The 26,270-nt window shown below is 43.8% G+C and overlaps 1 protein-coding gene across 6 annotated transcripts in view; it reads left to right on the forward strand.

The window, feature by feature from the left end:
- Positions 1-26,270, forward strand: part of LPIN2 (lipin 2) — a 103,695-nt gene that overhangs the window by 59,851 nt on the left and 17,574 nt on the right. For all 6 annotated transcript variants that reach the window (XR_003429118.1, XM_027088784.1, XM_027088783.1 and 3 more), the window contains 6 exons: positions 6,259-6,459; positions 14,595-14,690; positions 16,915-17,216; positions 23,378-23,485; positions 24,114-24,237; positions 24,744-25,056. Coding sequence is in view for 5 of the 6 variants with exons in the window: in XM_027088782.1 (XP_026944583.1) it covers positions 6,259-6,459; positions 14,595-14,690; positions 16,915-17,216; positions 23,378-23,485; positions 24,114-24,237; positions 24,744-25,056 (1,144 nt within the window). In the remaining variant the exon portion in view is untranslated. The remainder of the gene's footprint in view (positions 1-6,258; positions 6,460-14,594; positions 14,691-16,914; positions 17,217-23,377; positions 23,486-24,113; positions 24,238-24,743; positions 25,057-26,270) is intronic.

Here is a 26,270-nt window from a genome sequence, read left to right on the forward strand (position 1 = left end):
TGACGGCAAGTTCTTTGATAAAAGCTGTTCTTCTCTGTCCCTCGTGATCTCTCAGGACATCCACTTTGTGGGGTGTCCAGCAGCGGGTGGTGGCCAACCCTGCAGGGAGGCAGGAGGGTGGGTGTGGCTTTTTTGGACCCTGTAATCACTTCACATTTGTGTGGCCAACCAAGTAGCATTATGTGAAAATAATGCTCCTGTTACTGGAAGCAGCAAGATATCTGGGGATATCAAGGCTTTTATCATCATTGCTTAGAACATTTCTGTCACTTAGAGATGCAGTTAAGGACATAGGCTCCAGTATCAGACTTGAGTTTGAATATCGGCTTTACCACTAAGTGCAGCGACCTTGGACAATTCTGAGCCTCCCTTCCCTCCTGTAAATGGGAATATTGATACCAAAGTCCTGGGTGGTTCTGAAGATTATATGAGATAATGTACAGGTTAACACAGCACTTGACATGTGATGGACGTGTAACAGCTGTAGTTGTGTTTGTTAGTGGTAGTAACTAGTAGTACCAGCTAACTAGTAGTACCCAGCATTAAGAAGGTAAACTTAAAGCTTACGAAACAGACTTTGATTATATATAAGCGTGGTTAACAATGTATCCATTTTTGTATTGATAACAATTTAGAAATCATAATATTTTAATAGCTACCTATGTCTCTGTGGTTACTCTTCCCTAATAAAAGTGATTTTTGATTGAACATGTCACCTTTAAATGGTTTGGGGGCAGTTTTTATCGGAGGGGGGTTTTATTTGAACCCACTTACTGATGCATTCCATTTATAAATCTCTACTGCATATCACGATGATTGACTTTAGTTTCTCTGATGCTCAGGAAAAGCTGCTAAGCAAACCTTTAAACCTTTGGTAAATAATTGAATCTTGAAAGCTGCCCATCTATTCCAGATACTAGTGTATGTTTACTTTAAAATGTTTGATAAGAAAAGTCTGATCGTGGGCACCACTGAATTTCATGCATGAAGGACTATTTGGTCTGTTGGTTTTGTGTGTGAAGGGCCATTTGGGCTCTAATAAGTATTTTAGTCGGTTACTGTCTACTGGTTCTTTCCGTTGTCAGTCTAGCGATCTGTAAGTGCCTCCCTGTCTTGGGAGCTCCCAGCATGTTAGCCGGCTCGTGTGCATTGTGCTCTCAGCATGGAAGCCTGGCCCCAGACACACACTGTGCACTGAGTGGATTGGGCATTGGTCAGGCCTGTCTGTGCCATAGTGTCTAGTTTGGGATCTTCCATTTAAAGGAAGTCAGTTCTCTAGTTTGTCATAAAAGTGAAAGTAAACCCAGTCATTTCAGCTATTTTAAGGACTAAGAATGCTTATCTCAGAATAGATGACACCCAGTTGGGTTGTACAGTAAACTCTTTGGTGTGTGGTGGTGTCCTTTAGAAGAGGGTGGTACATATGCAGTGGGATTTCTGGTGGACCTAGTAACCAGGGCTGTCTGTCTGGTATTGGGATAAGCCTCCTCATGAAAGGGGTGAGTCTCTGTCTACTGGAAGTATCCCAGAATTGAAAAGCAGTGTAGCATATGATGCTTAAGAAGATACTTGTCTTCAGCAGCTCAGGCTGCTATAACAAAATACCACAGACTGGGTGGTTTAAACAACAAGGATTTTCTCACAGTTTTGGAGGTGGGGAAGACCAAGATCAAGGTACTGGCCAATTCAGTTCCCAGTGAGGGCCCTCTCCCTGGCTTGCAGACAGCCGCCTTCTCACTGTATCCCCACGTGGTGAGGACCATGCTCTTGTCTCCTCATCTCTTTATTTATTTTATTTTATTTTATTTTTTTGCGGTACGTGGGCCTCTCACTGTTGTGGCCTCTCCCGTTGCGGAGCACAGGCTCCGGACGCGTAGGCTCAGCGGCCATGGCTCATGGGCCCAGCCGCTCCGCGGCATGTGGGATCTTCCCGGACCGGGGCACGAACCCATGTCCCCCGCATCGGCAGGCGGACTCTCAACCACTGTGCCACCAGGGAAGCCCCTCCCCCCCCCTTTATTAAGGGCATCGATCTCATCATGCGGCCCCACCCGCATGATCTTGTCTAAGCCTAATTACCTCCCAGACATCCCACCTCCAAATACTGTCACACGAGGGGTTAGGGCTTCAACATAGGAATTTGGGGGGCGGGGTGCACACTCAGTCCATAACAATACTTCACCTTTCCAAGCCTCAGTTTCATTATCTTAAACATATACCTGTAACCACCTATAAAGTGGTCCTGAGATGATAGTGCATGTATAAGCTTGAGAATTTGGTACATAGTGAGGTCTCAAAAAATTGTGATGATTGTTAACATTACCGTATTTCAGAGATGTGATAAAAGTGTTTTTGGTATTTGTTGAAAGACAGGACTGGATAACTTTTTCCAGTTCTGAGAATCAGTAAGTGCATTTTAATATTTTCCTTTGTGCCTTTGAGCCTGGGGACAGGGATGCGGCTCTGTGGGCATCCTTCAGGCACACGTTGCTCCTTCTGTGTGTGCATGTTTACATTAGTTGCTGTCTTTGTCTTGTTTCTGAATTTTCATGTGTCTTCTGTCACTCTGTTCTTGAATTCATTTCCCCCTCTTTTTTTCCCTCATCATTCACTGATCATAAAACGTGATGAATAGTTTACGATGTATATAATTTTGCTGTATTTTTAAATCTTTATTTCAAAAGCCAGTGTCTTCAGTGGGGGTGTCCCCCACATGTGAGTGGGTTACTTCATCCTCTGTCTTTTCTGCCCCTGTTCAGAGTCCCGCTTCCCTAGGTGTTGACGGGGACAGACTGGTGTCAGGGGCCTGACTCTTTTCTCACTGGGCTCTATCGTGGCTCCTGCTGGGCTGGTCGTGTAGAAGTAAAGAGTTAGGTGCAAGATTTGGCTTAAAGAGGAAGCTGTTTACCCAGCTCTTTCCCCAGCCTGGATAGGGTGCCCCTTGTCCCCGCTGTGGAGGCACCAGGCCTCCCTTTACTTTGTTTTCCCAGCCTTCGTGATATGAACAGGGTTGTTTTATATCTGCTGAGAGAAAACCAGTGATGTGACAGCCTGTGTTTTTCTACATTTAGCAACTGGCATTTACACAATAGACTTTCTTGTATAGCGGCATATCCTTTGACCATGGTAATTAAAATCATCTCGAATAGATGTAGTTACACTTAATTATGGATTCTGTCCTCTAATTGATGTAAGCTTATGACACATTTAGTTTATAAGACTGTTGTTTATGGCTGAATGTAGATGCTTAAGTTATCATTTTTCAGTTTCTTTTAAGAAAAGCCCTATATAATTTGTTAGGAATTTTTTTTTTAGATTTGTAACGAAATTCATTTTAAAATTGCTGCCATCATCAGTCAAGCATAATACAAAGATTGATTACGTGGGTGCTGTTTGCTATGACAGGCAAAAAGGGTGTTGTGAACACATGTTACTTACAGAATATAAAAATTCTGATGGACTGTTCTAGGTTGCTGAAAAATACTAAAAGAGAATGAAAAGATGAACTACTTAGGACTAAATTTCATTTCACTTCTGTTTTTGGAGACATTCTTAACATACAAAAATTGTACACCGTGACCCCAAAAATAAGGAACAAAAAGATGTTTATTCCCTTTTCCTCTAAGTTAGTTGTAGTGCTCTTTTATAAAACAAAATTTAATTTTCCGCATCATTAGCCATTAGGTAAATGCAAATTAAAACCAGTATCACTGCATACCTGTCATCATGGCTATAATAAAAAGTAGTGACAATGCCAAGTGCTGGCCAGGGATGCAGAGACACTGTATCTCTCAGACATTGCTGGCCGGAGTGGAGAATGGTACAGCAACTCTGGTGGCAGTGTCTTTAAAAACTAAGCATGCGATTCCCATTCAGCCCAGCAGTCACATTCCTGGGCATTTTACCCTAGTCAACTGAAAACTTATTTTCACACAAAAACCTGTACGTGAATGCTTATCGCAGTTTTCTTTGTGATAGCCAAAAAATCTGAAATAGCTCAACTGTTCCTCACAAGTGAATGGTTAAACTATGGTGTATCCACACCATGAACTACTAGGCATCAATAAAGGGGAACAAACTGTTGATACATGCACCAACCTGGATGAATCTCCATAGAAATATGAGTGGGAAAAGGCAGTCCCAAAAGGTTAGATACTGTGTGATTCCATTTGTATAACCTCCTTAAAAATGGCAAAAATCTCAGAAATGAAGAACAGATTAGTGGTTGCCAGGGATTAAGGGGGGGAGGGCAGACAGAAGGCAAGTAGGTGTGTGTGTGACTATAAAAGGCCAATAGGACAGGTCTTTGTGACGATGGAAATGTTCTGAATCTTAACTGAATCAGAGTTGATACCCAGTTGAGCTACTGCACTAGAATTTTGCCAGATGTTACCATTGGGGGAAACTGGGTAAAGTATACGTGGGATCTCTTTGTATTATTAGTTACAACTACATGTATGTGAATCCACAATTATCACAATACAAGGTTAATTTTTAGAATATGAGATGTAATGCGAATATTCTGATAAAACACTCCTGCACGTTTCTTTTTTATTCTCTTTTGTTGATGGTTCGTTTGACCATTCATCCCATGAATATTTAAGAAATCATTATTGTGCGCTTGATACGTGCTTAATTTGGCCTTACTATAGAGTTCAAATCAATTATTGTAGACCTGAAATCATACCAGCTTGTAGCTGTTTTAGAATTTGCCTCATAAAGGACGCCTGCCGCTGTATCCTGCTGTTTATTGGTACGTTTTGCAGCTGGTTTACATCCTCAAAGCCAGCTCTGTCTGTAAGTGCGTTTTGGAGCCTTGGTAGCATTAGCTTTAAAATATTCAAAACGTTTTCCAGGGTAAAGTTATTGTGGCTCTGCTCCATGGCATTAAACTGATGGGCCTTGATTACTGGGTATAAGAGCAGGAAATCCGGGCACTGCCCGTGGGTGCTGGCTCTCCTGTGAAGAGCAGTGGGTTTTTCTGCAGCAGGGGTGCTGGCAGGTCCCTGGGTTGTCCCGTGGATGGCATTCTTCTAGTTCAGCTTTGGACTTACCTGACAGCGTAGAATGTGCCCTCTGGGGACTTTTTTGAGCATGTAACTTTGAACTCCAGGTAGCTCAAAGGCTTTTGATCTGGGTTTAGAAAGACAGCCGTGCTTATGGTGAATACCCTGCAGAATAGGCTGTCGGGTCTCTGGTTGGGTGGAAGTCGGCTTCCGGATGAGCAGAGCTGTGGGGGGTCTCTGGTTCCATCTGCATCCCTCCTGTCCTCAGGAGAATGAGTTGTGCTCAGTTGTGCTTTAACACTCTGCCAGGAGAGCCAGTGTCTAATGAGAGAACTGTGGTCGTATGGATAAATTTGACAGCCCTAGGACTAAAGTGTGGCTATTTTTTCCTAACGAATGAAGAGTTGGGGGCACAGCCCCCCATCCTGTGGCCAGATGAAGCGTGTGGTGGCCCTGCGCCCCGGTTGGGTACCCTTGCCGCCTTTTTGACCCCTTCTGGAGGACCCTTTACAGTCTGGTGACCCTGATTTGAATAGTGCATTGCAGTTAAGGTCCAAGATTAAAACCCTTTTCTGTGCTTTGAACTTTGTGGGACGTGAATATATGTTCTAGTGAGTTGTGTTGAAGCACTGAAGGGATTTTCCTTCAAAGTACTGTTATAAATTGCTTAGACCCGGCCTAGCTCACCAGTTTGTTTGTTAATCTAGCGTGTCTCTGAACCATAGTCGATTAATTCCGTAGAAAACCCATCTCTCACTTACCTTCCAACAGGAGCTGCGTGATTTCAGGTTCCTCTTGGGGGTGATGGGGTGATCTTCAGTCACTTCTCTGCTTAGCTGCTTGGTCGGAGTGGATGCACTTTCCCCAGGTCCCCAGTTGTCTTGGGCAGGAGGGCCGTGTGGCAGTCGGGGCTCTTTGGGGGTCTCTGTGGGTTCTGAACTTTGCGGGGAACGCCTAGTGGCAGCAGGCCCGATCTGCGATGCTGGAAAGGGAAAGGGGACTTCTGCATGCCCGGCTGGGCTGCCTGTCAGCAGCAAGGCGGACGGACGGTGTGGGGCTGCCGACACATGGAAGTGTGAAGCGGGCGCATCAGCCTGAGTCGCAGGGGCCCAGCGTGTGCAGGGCTAATCACAGTCTGGAGTACGGACGAGCCATGTAGTTTTAGGCCCTGCGGTCTTTTCTCTGTCGCTGTCATTAGACCCACAAACTCAGCGTTAACATCTCATCCGCTTTTTTTTCTTGTCTTTTATAGTCTCAAACCATGAATTACGTGGGGCAGCTGGCCGGGCAGGTGATTGTCACTGTGAAGGAGCTCTACAAGGGCATTAACCAGGCCACACTGTCCGGCTGCATCGATGTCGTGGTGGTGCGGCAGCAGGACGGCTCCTACCAGTGCTCGCCCTTCCACGTGCGCTTCGGGAAGCTGGGCGTCCTGCGGTCCAAAGAGAAAGTGGTGAGTGCGGGCCTCCTGTCCTCCAGGAGGATGAGACGCCGGGGGTGGGGGTGGGGCAGAGTAAACCGTTCCTGTGAGCTCTCGGGACCTCTGTGTGTGTGTTTCTGTTTTGAAAACCCATATGCTTTTGAAGACAGCAGTATGGGAAGTCTGTCTTTAGTACTGTTTTTGAAGTTGCTTCTAAATTCAAAAAGCCCTGTTACAGGAAGTCTAGGGGGAAAAAGAGGTGAACATCATCTTAATAATCCTATATGTTGCAACTCAGAAAATCAAAACAGAAACTAGAATTGTAAATGGGGAAATCAGGTGTATTTAGAAAAAGTTCCTCTACCTTTTACAGCACTTTAAAATATTTAATGTAATGCCTTCAGACCAGTTGTGAATGGAATGGATAGGCATGCTCAAGAGTACCTGTGTCTAAATGAAATACATTAATGCCAAATTTGTGCGTTTATTTTGACAAAGCTGTAAAATCTTACTTGTAATCTAAAGTTTATTGTAAACACCAGTACTTTTTCCCAAATCTGACTGAAATGAAAATCCACAGGCTTTTATTTATTTCAGGGAAGATTCTTTCAGAAAGAAGGTATTTGTGTTGGGTTTTTTTTTGTTTTTTTTTACATCCTCTTTCCTTCAGGTTATGGAGCACTTGGAAAGTCTGTTAGTATACCTGATCTGATATCAATATGTTAGAAAAAGCTGAGCTAACAGTAAACTTCGCGGGTACATAGTAGTATTTTTCTTTCTACTCCTGTCCCACAGTATCTACTTAAGCAGCATAAGGAGATGTTGTCAGGATTTTCAAGCGCAGTGAAAGAATCCACACCGTTTTGTAGCACAGAAGTATGTGTTAGAGGACCATTGTCCTAAGTTGAAAACATCTGTTTTCAGATTTCAGCTAATAACATAGCTGATCCTATTCTTTTTTTTTTTTTTTTTTTTTTTTTTTGGCTGCGTTGGGCCTTCAGTGCTGTGCGCGCGCTTTCTCTAGTTGCAGCGAGCGGGGGCTATTTTTCGTTGCAGTGTGCAGGCTTCTCATTGCGATGGCTTCTCTTACTGCAGAGCACAGACTCTAGGTGCGCAGGCTTCAGTAGTTGTGGCGCGCAGGTTTCAGTAGTTGTGGCGCGCAGGCTCTAGAGCGCAGACTCAGTAGTTCTGGCGCACGGGCTTAGTTGCTCCACGGCATGTGGGATCTTCCCAGACCAGCGCTCGAACCTGTGTCCCCTGCATTGGCAGGCGGATTCTTAACCACCAGGCCACCAGGGAAGTCCCTGATCTTATTCTTTAAAATAGACATTTCCCTCTATTTTAATTGAACTTATGTTATTTTGAAAGTGACTGGAGAGCCATGTTTCAGGGTGGCAGGGCTTGTGTGGTCTGGCCTCTGTTCAGAGTCACTTCGGAAACCAAAAGCAGTGGTGATGTACTGAGTGAGTTGGAAACTTTCCATTGCAAAACAGTGTTCAGCCACAATTTAGCTTCTCCAGAATTTTTTCTTTCTTCTGGTAACACTGACCTGTAGTACTTTAGACCGTATCTGCTTTGGAAGCATCAGCAACAAACTGTTTATGCACTGAAACGTCCCATTAATTGTGCCAGGATCTATTTGTAAAATGGCTTACAAGCCTTCCGCACCCCGCCGCCCCTTTCCCATCTATGATCTGGGTTTTTGATCAGCAGATTGGATAAGTCTTCTGGCCTTCAAACTGGAACCCGCAGGCTGATGTATATAAGCATTTGTGCATCTGTAAATGCGACTGGGCAGATAAGAGCTCTCTTTCTGCATGCTGTATGCTTCTAATTAAGAAAGTAGACAGTTGCTGTATGAGGCTACGCAAATCATTGTGCTCAATATCTTGTCAAACCCTTAACTTTTAGTAGAAGTCTATCCAGTGAGACCCAGGAAAAGAGAAAAGTTCTTTCCCTTGGTAGCCCAGAGACCCAGAGGATATATTTGGGAGGAAATTCGGCTATTTGAACCAAAGCGTAGCATTCCTGTGACAGTAAAACCAAAACCATGTCTGCCCTGAGACACTCTGGCAGTTCGGATGAACTGTTGGTGTTATTTTAGGTCATTCTGGATTAGGGAAAGCTGTCCATTGACTTTAAATTAAGAACCCAGTTTTCAAATATGGGGACACCTATGAAGTGGACTTGAAATCATAACCACCTTAAAACCTCTGGTTAGAAAGATGCAATATAATAATTTTCCCACTGCCATTGCTATGTTCTTGTTTGATAGAACACAGTACTCCCTGTATAGTTCATAACTCAGCAGTTGAATTTCAGAAGGTAAACCTGCACTTGATATTTTTAGATACTAATTTTGTTGATTTAACACAACTGATGATTTAATTACTTATCAAAGTTAAATAACCCAGTGTATTAGGACAGTTTCCATTGTGGATGACAGAGATCCACCTCACACTAGCTTAGGCAGAAAAGGAATTAAATTGGCTTGTGGAAGTAAAGTACGCGGGTGTTTGAACGAGTCAGGGCTTTCCTTAGGGCCTCTGAAGGTGTTGACAGGACCGTCTCCCCTCACCTCTCAGCTCTGCTTCCTTTTGTGTCTGTCTGTCTCATGCAAGATGGCTGCCAGTATCTTCAGGCTGACTTCCACTGACTTCCCAGAGGGAAGACAGCGTCTCCTGCCTACAGAAGGACCAGTGTTAGCCGCCCTGTCAGCCTGGGGTCGCGTGTCTCGGGAACTAGTCACTGTAGGTGGGGGTGGAATATGTTGACTGGCCTGGCTTGGGCAGCAGCCCCACTGCCACTCTCTGCAGCTGCACCGGAAATAGATGGCCTGGAATAGAGGAGACTAGATCCCCAAAGGAGACCAGAGACATTCTTACCCAAAGGATGGCCTGCCAAGACGAGTGTCTGCTACAGCCAGCATTTCTCAAAATCAGTTCTGTTTCAACATCTGTCACATATGTTGAGCAAGATTAAGGCACAGTGTAGGAAGTATGACTATATGGAAATGAGTGTTTTAGAAACCAGTTTACCAGAAGTAGTAACATCAAAATGAGTGTCCTCTTTACAGTCGTCACCTCGGGAAGCATTTATTCCAGCTTGGTGCCATCTCAGAATATTTTTAGTGTTTTTCCTTTGCGACCTAAAGAACTCATGGCATACACATTCCTTTAAGTATGCTCCGTATTGGCACAATTTGATATTAGGTTTAATTTTTGGAGAGAACCAAGCTCCATTGAGAGTCAAATCAAGAGACTAAAGTAGTCGTATTAAGAAATGTCGTATTTGATCCCTAAAAATACGGGCTATAAATATAAACCAAAGGGTTAACTTTTCTAAAATAGTTATAAAACAGACTTTGAATTTGCATCCTAATGAAGCGTCATTCCGTTTTCCCAGCTACATTAGATAAATGGGTAACCTGCAGAGGTGAAAATTTTGAAGGACGATATTAGTTTGAATCTTTTATTTTTTATTAAAGTAAAATAACTTTAAATATTTCATTTGTACTGTTTAACTTTAAAATTTTATATAACAGCAAGTCAACGAACATGGCTATTTAAATTATTTTATATGTCTAACTTCTAGTTGAAAAAATGTAATTAAGTCATCCTGAGAAACTTGAAATCTGGCATTACAGAGTGAATTTAGTTTTTCCCTATCTTCTTGCCTATAGTCCAGAAAAAAAATTTTTTTCATTACTTTTTCTGTTCCCACATAACTTTTTCAGTTAGAAACATTCTTCCTATGATTGTGGAAGAAGCTGCTATTATTACAGCTGCTTTAGAAACCTTAGATGATGCGAGATGCTATGTGACTTCAACTAGTTTATTATGAAGAAAAAGCTTAAACACTTATCTGAAAGCGTGTTTTTCTTCAGCCTGGGAATTTCTGGCAGTACTTTGTTTTAGAAGAGTTAGGAGTTCATGCCATACACAACTTTTTTAGCAGTAAATGTTCCCAGTAATAGAAAGCACTAAGAAGGCTGGCTGGGATATGAGTTAGGGTTAGTGTTTGTCCTATGGAAACTGCTTCATGCAGCCCTTTCTTTTAAAAAGTAGAAGAAAAATGAGTTTTTTGTAAAATAATCATTTTATTAACATTTCTGAAATTACATAGGGATTTTTTAGTATAGGATTTTAAACTTATTTTGTATTCAATTCTTAGTTGCCTGTTTTTCTGATTTCCTTTTATAGTGTTATCCTTTTTTTTTTTACAGCTTTATTTTATAATTAACACACAATAAACTGCACATATTCAAAGGATATATTTGGTAAGTTTAAACATGCGTGTGCACCCATGAAACCATCACCACCATCAAGATACGGAGTGTTTCGTTGTCCTGTCTTCTTAGTTTCCTCCACTCCGTGACAGTTCCTCAGTCTTTGTTTTTTATGATTTTCACATTTTTTTAGCTTATGTTAATTTTAGATGTACAGACAAATTGCAAATGCAGTTTTAAAAGTTTCCATAATCCTTCACCCAACCTCTTCCCCTAATGTTCACGTTTCACAAAACCATAGTTACAATGATCAGAACCGGGAAATTAACATCAGTATAAACCATTAGGAAAAGACCTTATTACGATTTCACCAGTTTTTCCACTACTGTCTTCTGTTTCGGGATCCCGTGTTGCTCTCACCCTGTCTTCTCTGGCATATGACCTTGACTTCTGTCAAGGTCTTTCCATACAACCTTGACTTCTGAAGAGTACAGCACAGTTACAGTGTAGATTGTCCCTCAGTGTGAATTTGTCTGGTGTTTTCTCCTTTTGGTGAGAATAACGCTGCGCGGGGGTGTGCCCTTCCTGGTGCCTCCGCTGAGGAGCCCCGCCCTGCTGCTGTCTCCTTCCTGGTGATGTTAACTCTGATCACTTGCTGAATGGTGTCTGCGAGGTTTCTTGGCTGTGAGTTTACCTGTGGGAAGAAGCGTTGAGACTGTGCGCATACCCTGTTTCTTGTCGTGCTTCCACCATGAATTTTAGCTTTTACACGGTGGACTTTGCAGCGGCTATTGCTGTGGTGTTTCCCGAATGGTGACTTTCTATTTCCATTCTTCCTGCTCCAATTATTAATTGAAACTGTACTTTGTCAAAGAGCTTTTCTTCTCTTATCTACTTAATTATTCAGTTATTTAATTAGATCAGTATGGACTCACGGATATTAATTTTGCCCTGTGGGTTATAGTCATTATTTCTGTAGTTGCTGAGATTGTCCCAGATTTGGCTGTTGGATGCCCCTTCCAGTTGAGTCCTTTCGAAACGCTCCCATCATTTTTTGAGCACTTCCTTACTCTCTGGCACCATAAGATACTCCAGGAGACTCTACTTTCCCTGCCTCGGCCCCAGAATTATTTTTATTTCTCCAAGGAGCCTTGGTTCCTGTTACTGGAGAACAGTATCTGGAAACAAAGACGTGGTCACTGGATGCGCTCATTAGCCTGAGGTATAATTGCTTGTAGGCCCTCTCAGCCCCCAGAGCTAGAAAGTCCATGTATGTATATACATACACGTGCCCACACCTGCATCTGCGTCCGTCTGAAAATCGGGAGTTCACAGTGATTCCTCCCTCTCCAGCCGATCGCCACAGGGTTCTTCCTCGTCTCCATATTTGTAGCTTCTTTCTCTGACGGTGAGAAACATGCTTCTCATTATCTACAGTATATTCACGTATTTGTTCAGTACTAGAATACACATAAAGTAGTTTCAGAATTGCTGACCCATGTCTGTGATTAAAAAAAAAATTACTGGGCTTCCCTGGTGGCGCAGTGGTTGAGAGTCCGCCTGCCGATGCAGGGGACACGGGTTCGTGCCCCGGTCCGGGAAGATCCCACGTGCCATGGAGCAGCTGGGCCCGTGAGCCATGGCCGCTGAGCCTGCGCGTCCGGAGCCTGTGCTCTGCAATGGGAGAGGCCACAACAGTGAGAGGCCCACGTACCAAACAAAAAAAAAAAAAAAAAAAAAAAATTACTAACTACAGCACAATATTTGTTTATAGTTCTTTTTGTCTTCGGACTTAGAATTCTGTAGTCAACATACCGTTTTTCAAAGTTACTTAGTTTTCTTCTTCTTCCCTTCAGTGTGGTTATGTTATTCATACGTAGAATTTTCAAAACAAGCCTTGACAGCATATGTCAACTAATATTTTTTAATATGATGTTACTTATTCCGTGGCTCCTGGGAAGATGGAGCTGCCTTCCATGACTGGACGTGAACCAGGGCTCAGTCTCTGGTCAGAAGCAGTCGTTGGTCTTCCTTGGGACACACCCAGCAGACTCTACAGTTGTTCGCACCACGAGGGCCATGCAGAGCTAAGGACACTGAGGTTATGGACTGTTCTACTTCTGTCTATATTATGCCTTTGTGTGTTCATCTTTGTATCCCCTGAACAGTCTAAAACCAGAGTTTACAAGTTATCCGTAAGAATTTTGAAAGTTGGTATTTATTTTTGTAAAATATTTAAGAGTATTTATTCACAGCTTACAGATAAGCAGTTACATTATTTTTAAGTGATATGGTAGTACCTGATATATATATGTGTATGTGTATATATATATGTATATATGTGTGTGTGTGTGTGTATATAAAAACAAACATTCCTCACTTTGCATGGTAGTACAGACCATAAAAATGGGCAAGCTGAAACCCTGCAAAAGGAAGCTTAGTCGATGAGGGAAATTAGGATTCTTCCACGACCTCTGTAAGCTTTGGTCAAAACTTTTAAAAACTCCTACTCTTAGTTATAAATATATAAGAAAATGAAAAATAGTAAAATGGTGTTTTGTGCACTGCAATTTAAAACATTAGAAACAATGAGAACTAAATTTCTTTGTAAAAAACTCGTCAGGAGTAGTTTGAACAGGGCTTACCTTCTTGATGTAACACGCTATGGAACAAGCATCTTTTCTTTGTCTTGGTAAATTGTCCTACTCCTTTCTAAGTCTGCATCAGCTTCTAGCTTTTCATCCTTTGAAATTCCCATGTCATGAAGTATCTCTGGGAGTTGCTTCGACCTGCAGGTTTCTGCCTGTGTCCCTTCCTGTGGGTCTTCATCCTTTTGTCTCAGCCATGTTCCTCCTTTCTGGTAGAAACTCACCTCCAGGTTCCTCTGGCAGCTCATCCTGAGTCTCCTGTTCGCAAGGTCGGCTCTTTCTTCTGTAACTGCTGACGTTGAGTTTGATTTTGCTTCCAGCACTAGTACTGTTTGTTTGTTTACTGCTCTCTGATCTCGGCCAGTTGCCTCTTTCAATGATCCATTGTATAAAATGTCAACTGGCTTTATCACTGGGAGACCAGGAGGCAACACAACCACATGCTTTGCCGCCTGTGTCTGAGCTGAGTAACAGATGTGCTGGGACTGGTCACCGACAGACTTTGAAAAAGTGACGTGATGAGTTACTGATCGTGATGGGCATCTCTTATGTACGTGCAGTCGCTCTTCTGTATCCATGGGTTCTGCATCCAAGGATTCACCCAACCTCGGATCAAAAATATGTGGAAAAAAATTTTTCCAGGAAATTCCCAAAGCAAAACTTGAATTTGCTGCATGCTGGCAAGCATTTACATAACATTTATGTTGTATTAGGTATTATAAGTAATCTAGAGATGATCTAAAGTACACAGGAGGATGTGTGGAGGTTATATGCAAATGCTACACCCTTTTATATGTAAGGGACTTGGGCATGAGTGGATTTGAGTATCTGAGGAGGATCCTGGAGCCAACCCCCTGCGGACACCGCAGGATGGCTGTGGGGACCTGTGGATGGAAGAGCTGGTGGTGAAACATGTGCCGCTCCTGCAGTTCCGCAGTCAGCATACTGTGGTAACTGAGATTTCTGCTGATCTGAGCCTCGCACGGTGAGGCCTGGCTGTGCTGTAACCTCCAGAGGGGCTCAAGTGTGTGTTGACGATGACATTTCCCCCATTTTATGACGTTTGAGAAATTAAATATATTTTAAAAATTTGTCATGAAAGTAGGTGATGGAACGTTTACTTTCAGTCTGGTGGTGTAGGGGTGGGACGTGGGGCAGGAGGTGGGGTCTCTCTGGGGCCGTCACCCTGGGAGCCTCAGTACTACGTTTGGCCTGAGAGCCCAGAATCTAGGCTTAGTTGAGCTTGAATGACAGACTCTTAACGCCAAGTCACACTTTGTTTCTCCTCGTAGATCGACATAGAAATCAATGGCGATGCAGTGGATCTTCACATGAAATTGGGTGACAACGGGGAGGCTTTCTTTGTGGAGGAAACCGAAGAGGAGTATGTAAGTCCTGGTGGGTCACATCCACTTCACACGTTGTGTCAGGCCCACGGTGCACATCCCAGAGCAGAACGTTTAGTTTTCATGGTGAGCTGTGTGGATGACTGTTGCTGGTTAGACAAGCTTTAGTTTTAGGTTGGAGAACTCGGCTGTCAGAAAGGAGCTGGAGGGGCAGGAAGTTTCCCCGCACGAGTTCCAGGCTGCAGGGTGTGCTGAAGGCCTTGGCACTTACCCCTCTTGTGAGCTTCCAGTGACTTTATTAAGGGGTGTCTGTACAGTTTACACCTTGGCCTGAATACACTCAGTTCCACCTGAATAATCACGGCGTATCTCTTCAGGCCGTGTCTGCGTGTGTACACGTGTGACCTTTAAATTTGGGAAACGTGTTTTGACGTTTTCGTTGGGGACATTACATCCCAAACCTTGAAGAGTCAGGTGCATTCGTTTATTAAAGTCTCAAGAGATTTAAATTAGTTGTCCTCCGCCCTTTATGAACGATTATTGCACGTTTGGCCTCTTTCAGCAAGAGAGCACGATTTGCCCCACTCCCCTCACGTATCCACTGATGTGAATGTTCCTGAGCTGTTCTTGATTGATTTAAAGTGGATCTTTATAAAACTTCTTACAAGGGGACTTCCCTGGGGGCGCAGTGGTTGAGAATCCGCCTGCCAGTGCAGGGGACACGGGTTCGATCCCTGGTCCGGGAAGGTCCCACATGCCGCGGAGCAACTAAGCCCGTGCGCCACAACTACCGAGCCTGCACTCTAGAGCCCACGAGCCACAACTACTGAGCCTGCGTGCCGCAACTACTGAAGCCTGCGTGCCTAGAGACCGTGCTCCTCAACAAGAGAAGCTGCCGCATTGAGGAAGCCCGCGCACCGCAACTAGAGAAAGCCCACGTGCAGTGACAAAGACCCAACGCAGCCAAAACTAAATAAATTTTTTTTAAAAGTAAAAAAAAAAAAAGCAACTTCTTAGAAGGCATTGTTAATCTTTCATCATAAAGAATAAAATCTCAGCAAAAACAATAAGCTTCAAGTTGTTAAGGGCACGGAGCTACTTTTTAGGTTTTGAAGATGAACTGCCAGTTTGATGTCATAAATTCACAAAGAAAAGATAAACAATAGCAGAATGAGATTGTTTACCAGTTTTTACTTTAGCCTGGAAGCCAGCTGCATCAGTACTGTTCTGTAAACAGCAAAGAAACAGTGTTTATGAAGGGGAACCTACCAGACCAATATTCTTCCTAGTATCTTAATTACTTGTTTTTATATTACGTTATTTGCATTTACTTGGCCTAGAGAAAAATTTCCCTCATCAGAGACAGAGGCAAAAGGCAGAAGGAAACAGTAAGCGAGTTTTCGTAAGAGTAAAACACTTTTGATGTAACCTGTCACACTGGTTAGGCTCCGAATAAATCAGCAGATGCGGTCAGTGAGAGGACTAGGTTCCTGAGGGTCTGTTGCCTGCTTCTCACATCCGTTCTCATGATTCCGTTTGACACTGTGCTTAGCAAGGTCAACCTGGAGAGTGTCAGCTTTCCAGCCTTTTTTTTCCTATTCCATGTATGACCAAGTTGACCGGATTTTCTTTAGTATGATGTGCTTTTCTTTACAAATTAAAAAATTTAATTCATTCAACAACCCTGGAATTACTGCTCTCTGCTACAGAGTATGAAGAAAAGTCCCTCTCTCCAGGGGCTCCCAGTTTAAAGGGGGATAAACATTACCCGAACCCACCTGACTTCAGTTACTGACCTTTCGTTTCTCTCACTGTCGTCATTTAACTGTATGTCATCAGCACCCCTGCCAGGTCAGAGCTCTGGGTGGAACTTTGCCCTTTAACTAGCTGCACGGTAGTCCCTAGTGTGGGTGTACCACAGCGCTGTTCCCTGAACCGTGCTCGCGCCGATGGACATCGAGCTCATCCACCCCTGCAGCACGTGCATTGGCTGAGCTTCCGCGTGCTCCGTGCTGACTCGGCACGTCGATTCCTCCACTGCTCAGCAACGTGGACCCACATGAGCTGACGCTAAGCCCTGCAGGGGGGTGGAGACCTATCTAGGTAGGGTGGCCAGTGCCTGAGCTCAGTGTGACATTCTTACCTTTGGGAACTAGGTAGGTGTTCTTTCTACCGCTGTGAAATTCAGATCCACCAAAAATGGTGATGGTTTTGATGCACTGTACTGTGTCACTGACAACTTTTCTTTCTCCGTATTCTCTTGAAGGAAGAGCTTCCTGCTTACCTCGCCACCTCACCCATCCCTACTGAAGATCAGTTCTTTACAGATATTGACCCCCCTTTGGTGAAACCAGGTGGAAGTGAAAGACCATCACAGAGTTCAGACGTCTCCCACGTTCTGGAAACAGAGACAGTTTTCACCCCCAGTTCTGTGAAAAAGAAAAAACGAAGGAGGAAGAAATGCAAACAGGACAGTAAGAAGGACGAGCAGGCCGCTTCCCCTGCTGCAGAAGACGCCGTGGGTGTGGAGCTGAGCTCGGATGAAGGCGAGGCGGCCCAGTCGGCAAGGTAGGCTGGGGGTGGGGGGGTCTCCTTGCGCATGTGCTGTGGGCGGAGCTCGGCTGCAGCCGGTGCTGGTGCTTCTCCCCTGGGTCTGCAGTCTGAGGTTTGGACTTGTTTTTCCCCTGTTGGCAGTTTATCGCGGAATAAGTGGGAGAAGCATTTTCTTTTTTCCTTTCTGCAACTGTACAAAATGTGCTGTCAGACACCTTGCCGTGGCACTAAAATATCGCTTGAAGCCGACTGGCATCGTGTCTCATTTTACCCAGTAAGTTTCCAAAAGCCAAGGAAATCATACGTCACATAGAAGATCTGAACCTAGTGCCTGGCGGGCAGATGGGACGCCGGGGGTGTTTCCCTGCCCTGCTGTTGGTGCTCTGTCTGTCTGTTCCTGAATTCAAGGTGGTGGTTTTGAGTTTATCATCAACATCCTAGTAAGCTGAGGGGGAAGGAGGGTTTTGTTTTTGTTTTGAAGTGAGAAATCTTGATCACTGTTATTTACCAGCTCAGTAGAAGAACTCAAAATAGATGACAGTTTTCAAGTCAGTGCTGTCTGGGGTTTAAAACATAACAGTTTGGGGTAAACTATGTACTTTTTCATTCAGTACTCGACTTTCATAAGACTCTCTTCCCCCGTTCCGCTGGGTGGCGGCCCCGGCGCTGGACGGACCATGGGTGTGGCAGCAGGGTGGTTCTTTCCCTTGGTGACTGCTGGACAAGTGATCCTGAATGTCCACACCCTGATTGAATTGGGGTGCAGGGAGGATGGCCTTATGAGGTCGACACTGTCACTGTATATGCTCTCACCTCGGCTGCTGGAAGGAGAGATCGTGCCCCCCTTGCTGGGAAGGTTACTGCTGTTCAGGTTCTCTTCATCATGGAGAAGAGGGGAGGTAACCAAACGTATACCAAGCATACACTCTACCTTGACGTCTAGTGTTTTATTTACCAAGCTTTTATTTTAAATAGTCAAGTCAAGAAAAAAACTTACTAATATGTTGTTGCTACAATTATGCTGTTAGTGAATAAGGTAGTAGAATAATGCCTTTTTGGCAAAACTGTTAACTTGTTTTCTAAAATTTTAAAATCTGGATTGTAAATCCCAGAACAGATTCCTACATTTAATAATAATCTTTCATACGTGAAATTGTTTCCTACTCATCAGCTGTCACATGGTGATTCACTCCCCCCGCAATGAACGTATGAGACCTGGGTTTCTGTTCTGATCGAAGGCAGAATTCTTGTTAGAACCAGACAACAGGAGGCCGTAGTGGGACAGTACTTTAGACTCTGCAGAGCAGTGTAAACCATTTGTACATACAAAACTTTAGTCTGCAATAACAAATTTGTGTGCCTTTTTTTTTTTTCAGAATCAAAACACTAGGTGGGAAGAGCTTAATTTTAAAAGTTCTGAACTCTACCTTTATATCACTAATTCCCAAAAGAATTTTAAGCTAATAAAGAAAAGTTCCACAGTTTCTTTTTTTTTAATATATGTTTTTTTCTTATTCCTTCATTTATGGCCTCATTGGGTCTTTGTTGCCGTGCTCGGGCTTTCTCCAGTTGGCGGTGAGCAGGGGCTACTCTTCGTTGTGGTGCGCAAGCTTCTCATTGTGGTGACTTCTCGTTGCAGAGCACGGGCTGTAGACGCGCGGGCTTCAGTAGTTGTGGCTCACAGGCTCTAGAGCACAGGTTCAGCAGCCGTGGCGCGTGGGCTTAGTTGCTCCGCGGCATGTGGGATCCTCACGGACCAGGGCTCGAACCCGTGTCCCCTGCATTGGCAGGCAGATTCTTAACCACTGCGCCACCAGGGAAGTCCCACAATTTCTTAAAAAGGCACTCTTCCCATCCTTTTCTTCCTGCTTTCAATTTTTTAAGGGTTCTTTCTCCTTTGTTTCCCTAGGAATACAAACTAAGAGACCCTTTCAGATCTTCCATTCCTTGATTTCAGTGCTATTAAGAAGAGTGTAGGGACTCCCCTGGCGGTCCAGTGGTTAGGACTCCGCGCGTCCACTGCAGGGGGCAGGGTTGGGTCCCTGGTCGGGGAACTGAGACCCCACATGCTGTGCGGCACTACCCCCCCAAAAGAAAACAGAACAAAACGGTGAACTACAAGGAGAATGTAAGCAGTTCCTTTAAAAGTTTTGGCTTATTTATAATGTGTAGGTAGGCAGGAAACATGTTCTTTTGAGAAAAACTTGAAATACACGCACCTGGAAATTTTATTTGGGATAGCACTGTAATACTCCCTTAGGCACCTTAATTCCTGAAAATATTTTTGCTAACTAAAACTTCCAGGATCTACCAGAAAAGACGCTGAAGTAACGTTTTGCCTCTATAAAGGGCTGTTGACACGTGTCCTTTGTTATATATAATAGAGCAACGTTTAGAACTCCTAAACAACCTGCAGCTTCAATTCAGGAAGGTGAAACATTTCTAAAACATGCAGAGTCACGTGCTAAGTGCACAGGTCATTGTTCTAAAGGAATTTTGTAAGTGAATGCACTGCAGAAGTATTAGTGCATGCCTTCCTTTTCCAGATTGTACGAAAGGCTCTATCAACCCAATCTGTAGGAGTGCTGGTCTGGTCCGCAGCGACAAATGCAAGACAAAATGTAACGGTTGTGCAGGTGTCGGCCTGAAATTCACGCTGAGCTGATAAGGGAGAGGACGGGGCCGTTACACGTCCGACTGTGGTCACTCTGGCCTTCGTTTCTTAGTCTGTGAAATCCGAGGACTGAACTGCATGGCTTGCCAGACCCCTTCCCGCTCAGCATCCGGATTCTAAAATCGGAAATTTGGAGGAAGATATTCAGGGTCAAAAGTATTAACAGCATGTTAAAGAGCACGTTAAAGGATCTGAGAGAAAAAGATTAGGAAATCAACTGCTTTTGCAGTTACGAGATCCACAGATTATGGGGATTTGGGGAATTTGTAGCTTTTAAATACCTTCCCCTCCTCAGCCCCTGCTGGGTAGGAAAGAAATTTTGTTTTCTGAGAAGTTACCTAAACTTTGTTTTCAGAGAAGTTACCTAAACTTGATAAATAACATTCTATTTAAACTCCTTACTTTTCAAGAATTTCATTGATAATAGAATTAAGGTTAATTTAGGCTCCTTGAAGGAGGCAGCAGAAAGATGAAATTACTCTTGGAAGCAGGTTGGTGTTGTGTAGCCAGAGGAAAAACCCCTTTGTGGGAGCTGGAGAGGTCTAACCCGCACAGGGCTTTGTGGGAGCTGTGCCTGATGGGTCTCCCCTCCTGAAGGTGGGCTTCTGGCTTGAGTATAGCGTGGAAGCCTTGTCCGTCATTCCAGAGGACGGATGGATGGATGTACAAGTGTGTATGTATTAAAAACAGTGCACCTGGGCACTTGTAGCCTCTGGGAAGGAGGAGACTTTTCACGTGGGATGATGCTATATCACAGTCTTGAGTGCAAACATATAAAACGCTCAGCCGCTGGAAATGCAGTAACCGCAATGGAGGGTTACAACTATGCCGTCAGAAAGGAATCTCTACTTCTAATCCACCAGGGCAGACACACTTAGAGAGTTAGATCTGGGGGCCGAGTGGCAGGGGCCTGGGACCGCGTGTTCCCCTCCCCATCGTTCTGATCCAGGAGACACATTGCCCAGCTCTCTTCTGCCCTGTCGTGAGGTATCTTTTGTGGGAAGTGTCCTGTATCCTAAAGCAAACTTACATCATTAGTCACAGTGAGATCGATTGATCGGACACTGAGGGTGAGGGTCAGCGCTGTGTTAACGGTGAACTTTGGTCGCAGCCCGCTTTATCTCTTACGTACTTGCTGCCAGCTATGTAGACTAAAACTTATCTAGTCCTTCTGATTTATCCCACGTAAATAATTCAGGCTCCGGATTTTGACTTTGTCTTGGTTTTTGTCCCTGTTCTTTAAAAACTGAGGTATAACTTAACATACAGTAATATTCATGGATCTAAGTGTGCAGTTCAGTGAATTTTGATAGTTGTATACATCATGTAATTTCTGGCTTTTGAATGAGAAAAATAATCGTTTTACAAAATGAAGCTGAGCTTGGAGTCACGGTGCTGGGGCGTCTGTGAAGGCTGAAGTGCTCTAGACACACTTCTCACGAACTTCAGCTGAACCTCCGCCAACCACCCTGACCCAGCCTTAGACCATCTGCTCGGCCGCGGATCCTCTGCTGTTCACCGTTAATGCAGCTATTTGTCCTGTGTTTCAACGTAAATAGAGTCAGTGTTCATACTATTTCTCCACGTTCTAATCTATACTCTCCCTTATTACATCCTCGTGCCACATACTTAAAGTGACCCTGTCGTGCTTGGCCTTGCTGGCTGCCTGTCCTCAGCCACGTGTGCCGTTTTGAACGTGCTTGGCAGGTTTTCAATGAGTCACAGGACGGAAAGGAACCTCAGCATCAGCAACCTTTTCTATCACTCTGATGGGTCTAAGCTAATGGGCTCTATTTTTGTCCAGATCCGCCCAGAGAAGACCATGTCCTGCCTTCCTGGGCTTGTAAATTCTTAAATGGTGCCTGGTCTCTCTCTCTCTCTCTCTTTTTTCAATATTTTATTAAATCCAGTTTGCTTTGCTGTATTCTTCTTGGCTTACCTTATATACTGTGGTGAAATACATTCCCAAAACAAAATATGTGTAATAAAATATTTTTTACGGCATTTACGTTGCTCTTTTCAAACCACTTTCAAATGTATGAATAGTAGTGGGCCAAGCTGTACTATCCTTTCAGATTTGGCAAAGAAGGACTGTTCGTAGCATCCAGTTTTCCCTTTTTGCTTCTATACCATTTGAATTTCCTCTTTTAAGATACGGAGTATTTTTACCTGGATTTCAGCCTTTTTCAAGTCTATGTATCTTTCCCCTTGAATGAGGTGGTATGCCAGAGCTTAATCTGAGAGAGCCTTCTGAGAGAAAGAAGATTAGGGTTAGGTAAACCTTAAATTAGGAAATGCAGCTACTTGGAAAAATAGTTACGTGTCAGAGTTAGTGGTATATCAGAGCATGTTAAATTAAGGTGTAAAGAGAGAAAAGAGATAATACAAATTAATAAAATGGTTTCTATCCCTATTTTTAGTCTAGCAGATTAAGCGATAGACCGTCTCATCATTTCACATCTTATATCTGTCCTGGTAGAACATTGAATTTTCTGTAAGAAGCTCTTAAATTTGCTTTATATAGTGTTTTACACTTTTCAGAGTTGTTTTCCTACTTTTCTGTATACTTTTCAGGGCTTTCACCACGACACACCACATAAATCTCACATCGACTCTTATCAAATAGACGGGACAAGAGAAAAATTTCCAACTTAAAGATGAAAAACTGGGGCCCACAGTGCTTCTGAGGGGTGTTTTCAAGGTTATATGGCAAGGTAGTTATATTAATTTTGCAAATTCAAGAAAAACAAAGGGTAAATTAATTAAAACCTTACTAGCATTAGTTAAGTCTCCTACAGTTCCAAGGTCTGTGAATGAATTTTGAAAGCATTTATCATACTTCGGTGTCATCTTCCTCGCATCCCTACATCACGTAGATTCTAAGAGAAAGTTCTCAAGTAATGCTTGGGCCCAGCCAAGAAGAAAATAAGTTCCGGGTTTTTAAGAGTCTTTCGGGTAGTTTTGAGCCATCGCTCTTGTCTTCAGTTGTTTGCTTGCTTACATTTTCTGTAATGTGCAGGAGAGTGTAGTGGAAAAGAGCAAGGGCTTGCTGTTGGGAATCCAACTGCTTGGGAGCTTTTTTACTTTGGGCAAATTACTAAACTCCCGTAGATCCTTGATTACCTAATACCTAAAATAAGACTTTACTACTTCAGATTTGTAAGAATTGGACGCAATATATGTAAAGCCTTAGTTTTCTTCTGGTAGGCTCTGAATCAAATACCCCTAACAGATGTAAAAAGGAGTTTTTAATCCCACCTTCTTTTCTGTTCCTCCTGTTTATCCCATGTTTAAATGGTGATTGCAGTGGTGTCCGGTGTGTAGCAACAGTGAACCCTCTTCTCCTTCATATTTTCCTTTTAAGAGAGTTAGTTATTAATCATTTGACTTTCTTCATTTGTATAACTTAGAACAGTGTGTCAGTGAGAATTGGGGGATATTTTAAAGCTGACATAGATGTCATTGTTTTGTCTCTCTCCCCACCCCACCCCCCCCTTCACAGAGGATCTTCAAATGCTTCCTTAAAGGAGGACGAGTACAAGGAGCCTCTGCTTTTCCATTCTGGAGACCACTACCCCTTATCTGATGGGGACTGGTCCCCCTTAGACGCGTAAGTATTCTTGAAATTTCTCCATTTCTTAAAGGAAGGATATACTGATAGCTTTTCTGTTATTCGACTTGATGATATTTCCACGTCTCTCACACAGAAGAGGAACTGAATGTGTGCTTTTAACACAAATATAGACCTTTCCCCTCAATAATTATTTTGTTCCTAAACTTGATCTGACTTATTCTCAGAGTTGGCCAGTGTAGACCTGTATCATCAGCATAGAATTTGACCCTCTACAATTCTTTTTCGTGTCAACTACTAACTGTAACTGTGGTTAATACTGTGAAGAAACGTGCAGTCACACTTTGTGTTCAAATCCAGTTTCTCTCTGTATTATGTTAACCCACCTTGCCATGCGTTTTCTCTGCTATAAATTACCTTTCTCATTGATTTCTTGTGAGAATCAAGTGGGATAATACATATTATTGAGGACCCGGGAAGTCCACAATAAATGCTAGTTGGCATTGTTTTTATTATTATTAAAGAGCTCACGTGGAAAGGTAGCCTTTATATCTGCGGGTGAAATTGATATATTCAAACTTGTATTTCTTTTCATCTCTTGAGCTTGGCAAGAATGAGGTTCCTGACTTATTAAGAGTCATCACATTTCTTTGTCCTGTGTTTGCAGCCCCTATACCCCGGCGGTGTGTCCTAAGAGCGACTCAGAGCTGGAGGTGAAACCCGCCGGGAGCCTGCTCAGATCCGAGTCCCACATGGAGTGGACGTGGGGAGGGTTCCCGGAGTCCACCAAGGTAGAGGGTTCGCCGGCCTGCGGAGTTGAGGATGAGGTCACAGGAACATAAGTGGTGGTGGTGCCCTCGTGTGGTCGCATAAGCGAAGCCGAGTTAACATCTCTGATAACGTTTGTGCTATATTTATAGCGGAAGGAATCCAACATTATTTTGTGTGTTCCTATTTCATAAATAATGTTGCTTGTTAACATTTTAATCAGGAAAATTTTTTAAGTTCCTAAAGGAAACTAAAATTTCCACTGAAATTTTAAAATAGGAAATTGATTACGAAAGCTTTTTTGCCAGCTCAGGGCGAAAGAAGGAAGAATTGGAAAGATGCATTTCCTGAGAGGGGGAAAAAAAAAATGTTTAGACCCTCTAGTTTTTTTTAAATACACATTTTGCTTATTTATGTGATCGCATTGAGATTTGACTGCCCACGGTAACAAACTGCCCACAACGTTTGTTACGTTGTTAACAAACACCTTTGACAGTAGTTTAATTTCTAAACAATTCGCCTGTTTCAGGTCAGCAAAAGAGAGAGATCTAGGACAGCTATGATTACTCCATCAGAAAATACCCATTTTCGGGTAATTCCCAGCGAGGACAACCTCCTAAGTGAAGTTGAGAAGGATGCTTCCATGGGGGAGACGGTCTGTACCATCGTGAAGCCCAAGCCCCGGGCCCCAGGGAAGCAGAGGAGTGGAGCAGCCCTGGCATCGGGGCCTCGGGAGCCCCCCGAGGGGTCAGATGCCCACCACCCTCCTCCCCCGTCCTTCGCCGAGGCACCCTCAGAAGCTAAACCAGCAGCTAAAGCCGACTCACCCTCGAAGAAAAGAGGTAATTGGTGGTTTGGTTTGGCCTCGGCTGCCCTAAATCTAGGTGGTAACTCTCTCCAGGGTTTCAGTTAATGCTCGGGGGCTGCCGTTGTGTCTGTGCTCCTGACTGGGACCTGCCGCACTCAGAGGGGGGTCAGGCGCCCCTGGAGGTAACTCTGACCTCCTCCCTCTCCCGGCCATGGCTGCTCAGGCCCCTGAGAAGCATTTATTGAAAAACTTACGAAAGCATTAAAATCAGTGAATGACTAAAGTTAACCCCTTTAATGACTAGGTGTGTCAGTAACGTGACGTAGAATCCCAGACAGTTACGTTTAACAGAAAAAATTAGACTAGAGAAATGCTCACACCTGAAAACATCTGGTTAGTTGAGGCCAAGCTAAGTACTTTTGGTGCAATAATATGGGCCTTAAATAAATGCACACCGATTACTAGTGTGTGTTCTCTTCCTTTGATTGTTGATTGGAATCCTCTAACAGTTAGAAGACAGGTGCAGCTCCTGGCTCAGCACCTCTCACTTCTGGAAAGTAGTTGACATCCATCAGAACATTCTTACTGTTGAAAAATATAAAGTTGACATGGATACTGGATACAGTATATCTGAACACTGGCTTTGGGCCTATTTTTAGGGAAGTAAAACCTTCCCTAAAAATACTCAGTTGTCACATAGAGCCAAACACCTACTTCACTTTTCAAAACATGCCAGCACCATAAGTTAGACGATCACAAACTGACTTAATAGCCACTACAGGTATGGGCCTTCAGGGTCCCTCAGAAACAGTTCATTTAAAATAAAAGAATGTGACTGTCAGGGGTGTTTGTGGCCACATGTGCTCACCCGGCCGGTGAGGAACTAGGTACCTGCTTCTTCCTAGCTCAGCCCATCTTCTCAAATCACGTGTGCTACTCTAAGAACTGCTAAGGGGGTATCCCGTGTTCCGGTTTTAGTCCAGGGAATAATGACCCCTGTTCTCGGCACTCAAGGCAGAAATAGACTGGAGAGATAGAACACCGAGTGGTGGTTTCCACCATGGATTTGGCCTCATTCTTTTTTCCCCCCAACTTTTTTTTTTTTTTTTTTTTTTGTGCTACGCGGGCCTCTCACTCTTGTGGCCTCTCCCGTCGCGGAGCACAGGCTCCGGACGCGCAGGCTCAGCGGCCATGGCTCACGGGCCCAGCCGCTCCACGGCATGTGGGATCTTCCCGGACCGGGGCACG

This window comes from Aethalodelphis obliquidens, unplaced genomic scaffold (assembly GCF_003676395.1).
Source record: "Aethalodelphis obliquidens isolate GAN/ISIS:26980383/991018 unplaced genomic scaffold, ASM367639v1 scaffold63, whole genome shotgun sequence".
Taxonomy (NCBI): domain Eukaryota; kingdom Metazoa; phylum Chordata; class Mammalia; order Artiodactyla; family Delphinidae; genus Aethalodelphis; species Aethalodelphis obliquidens.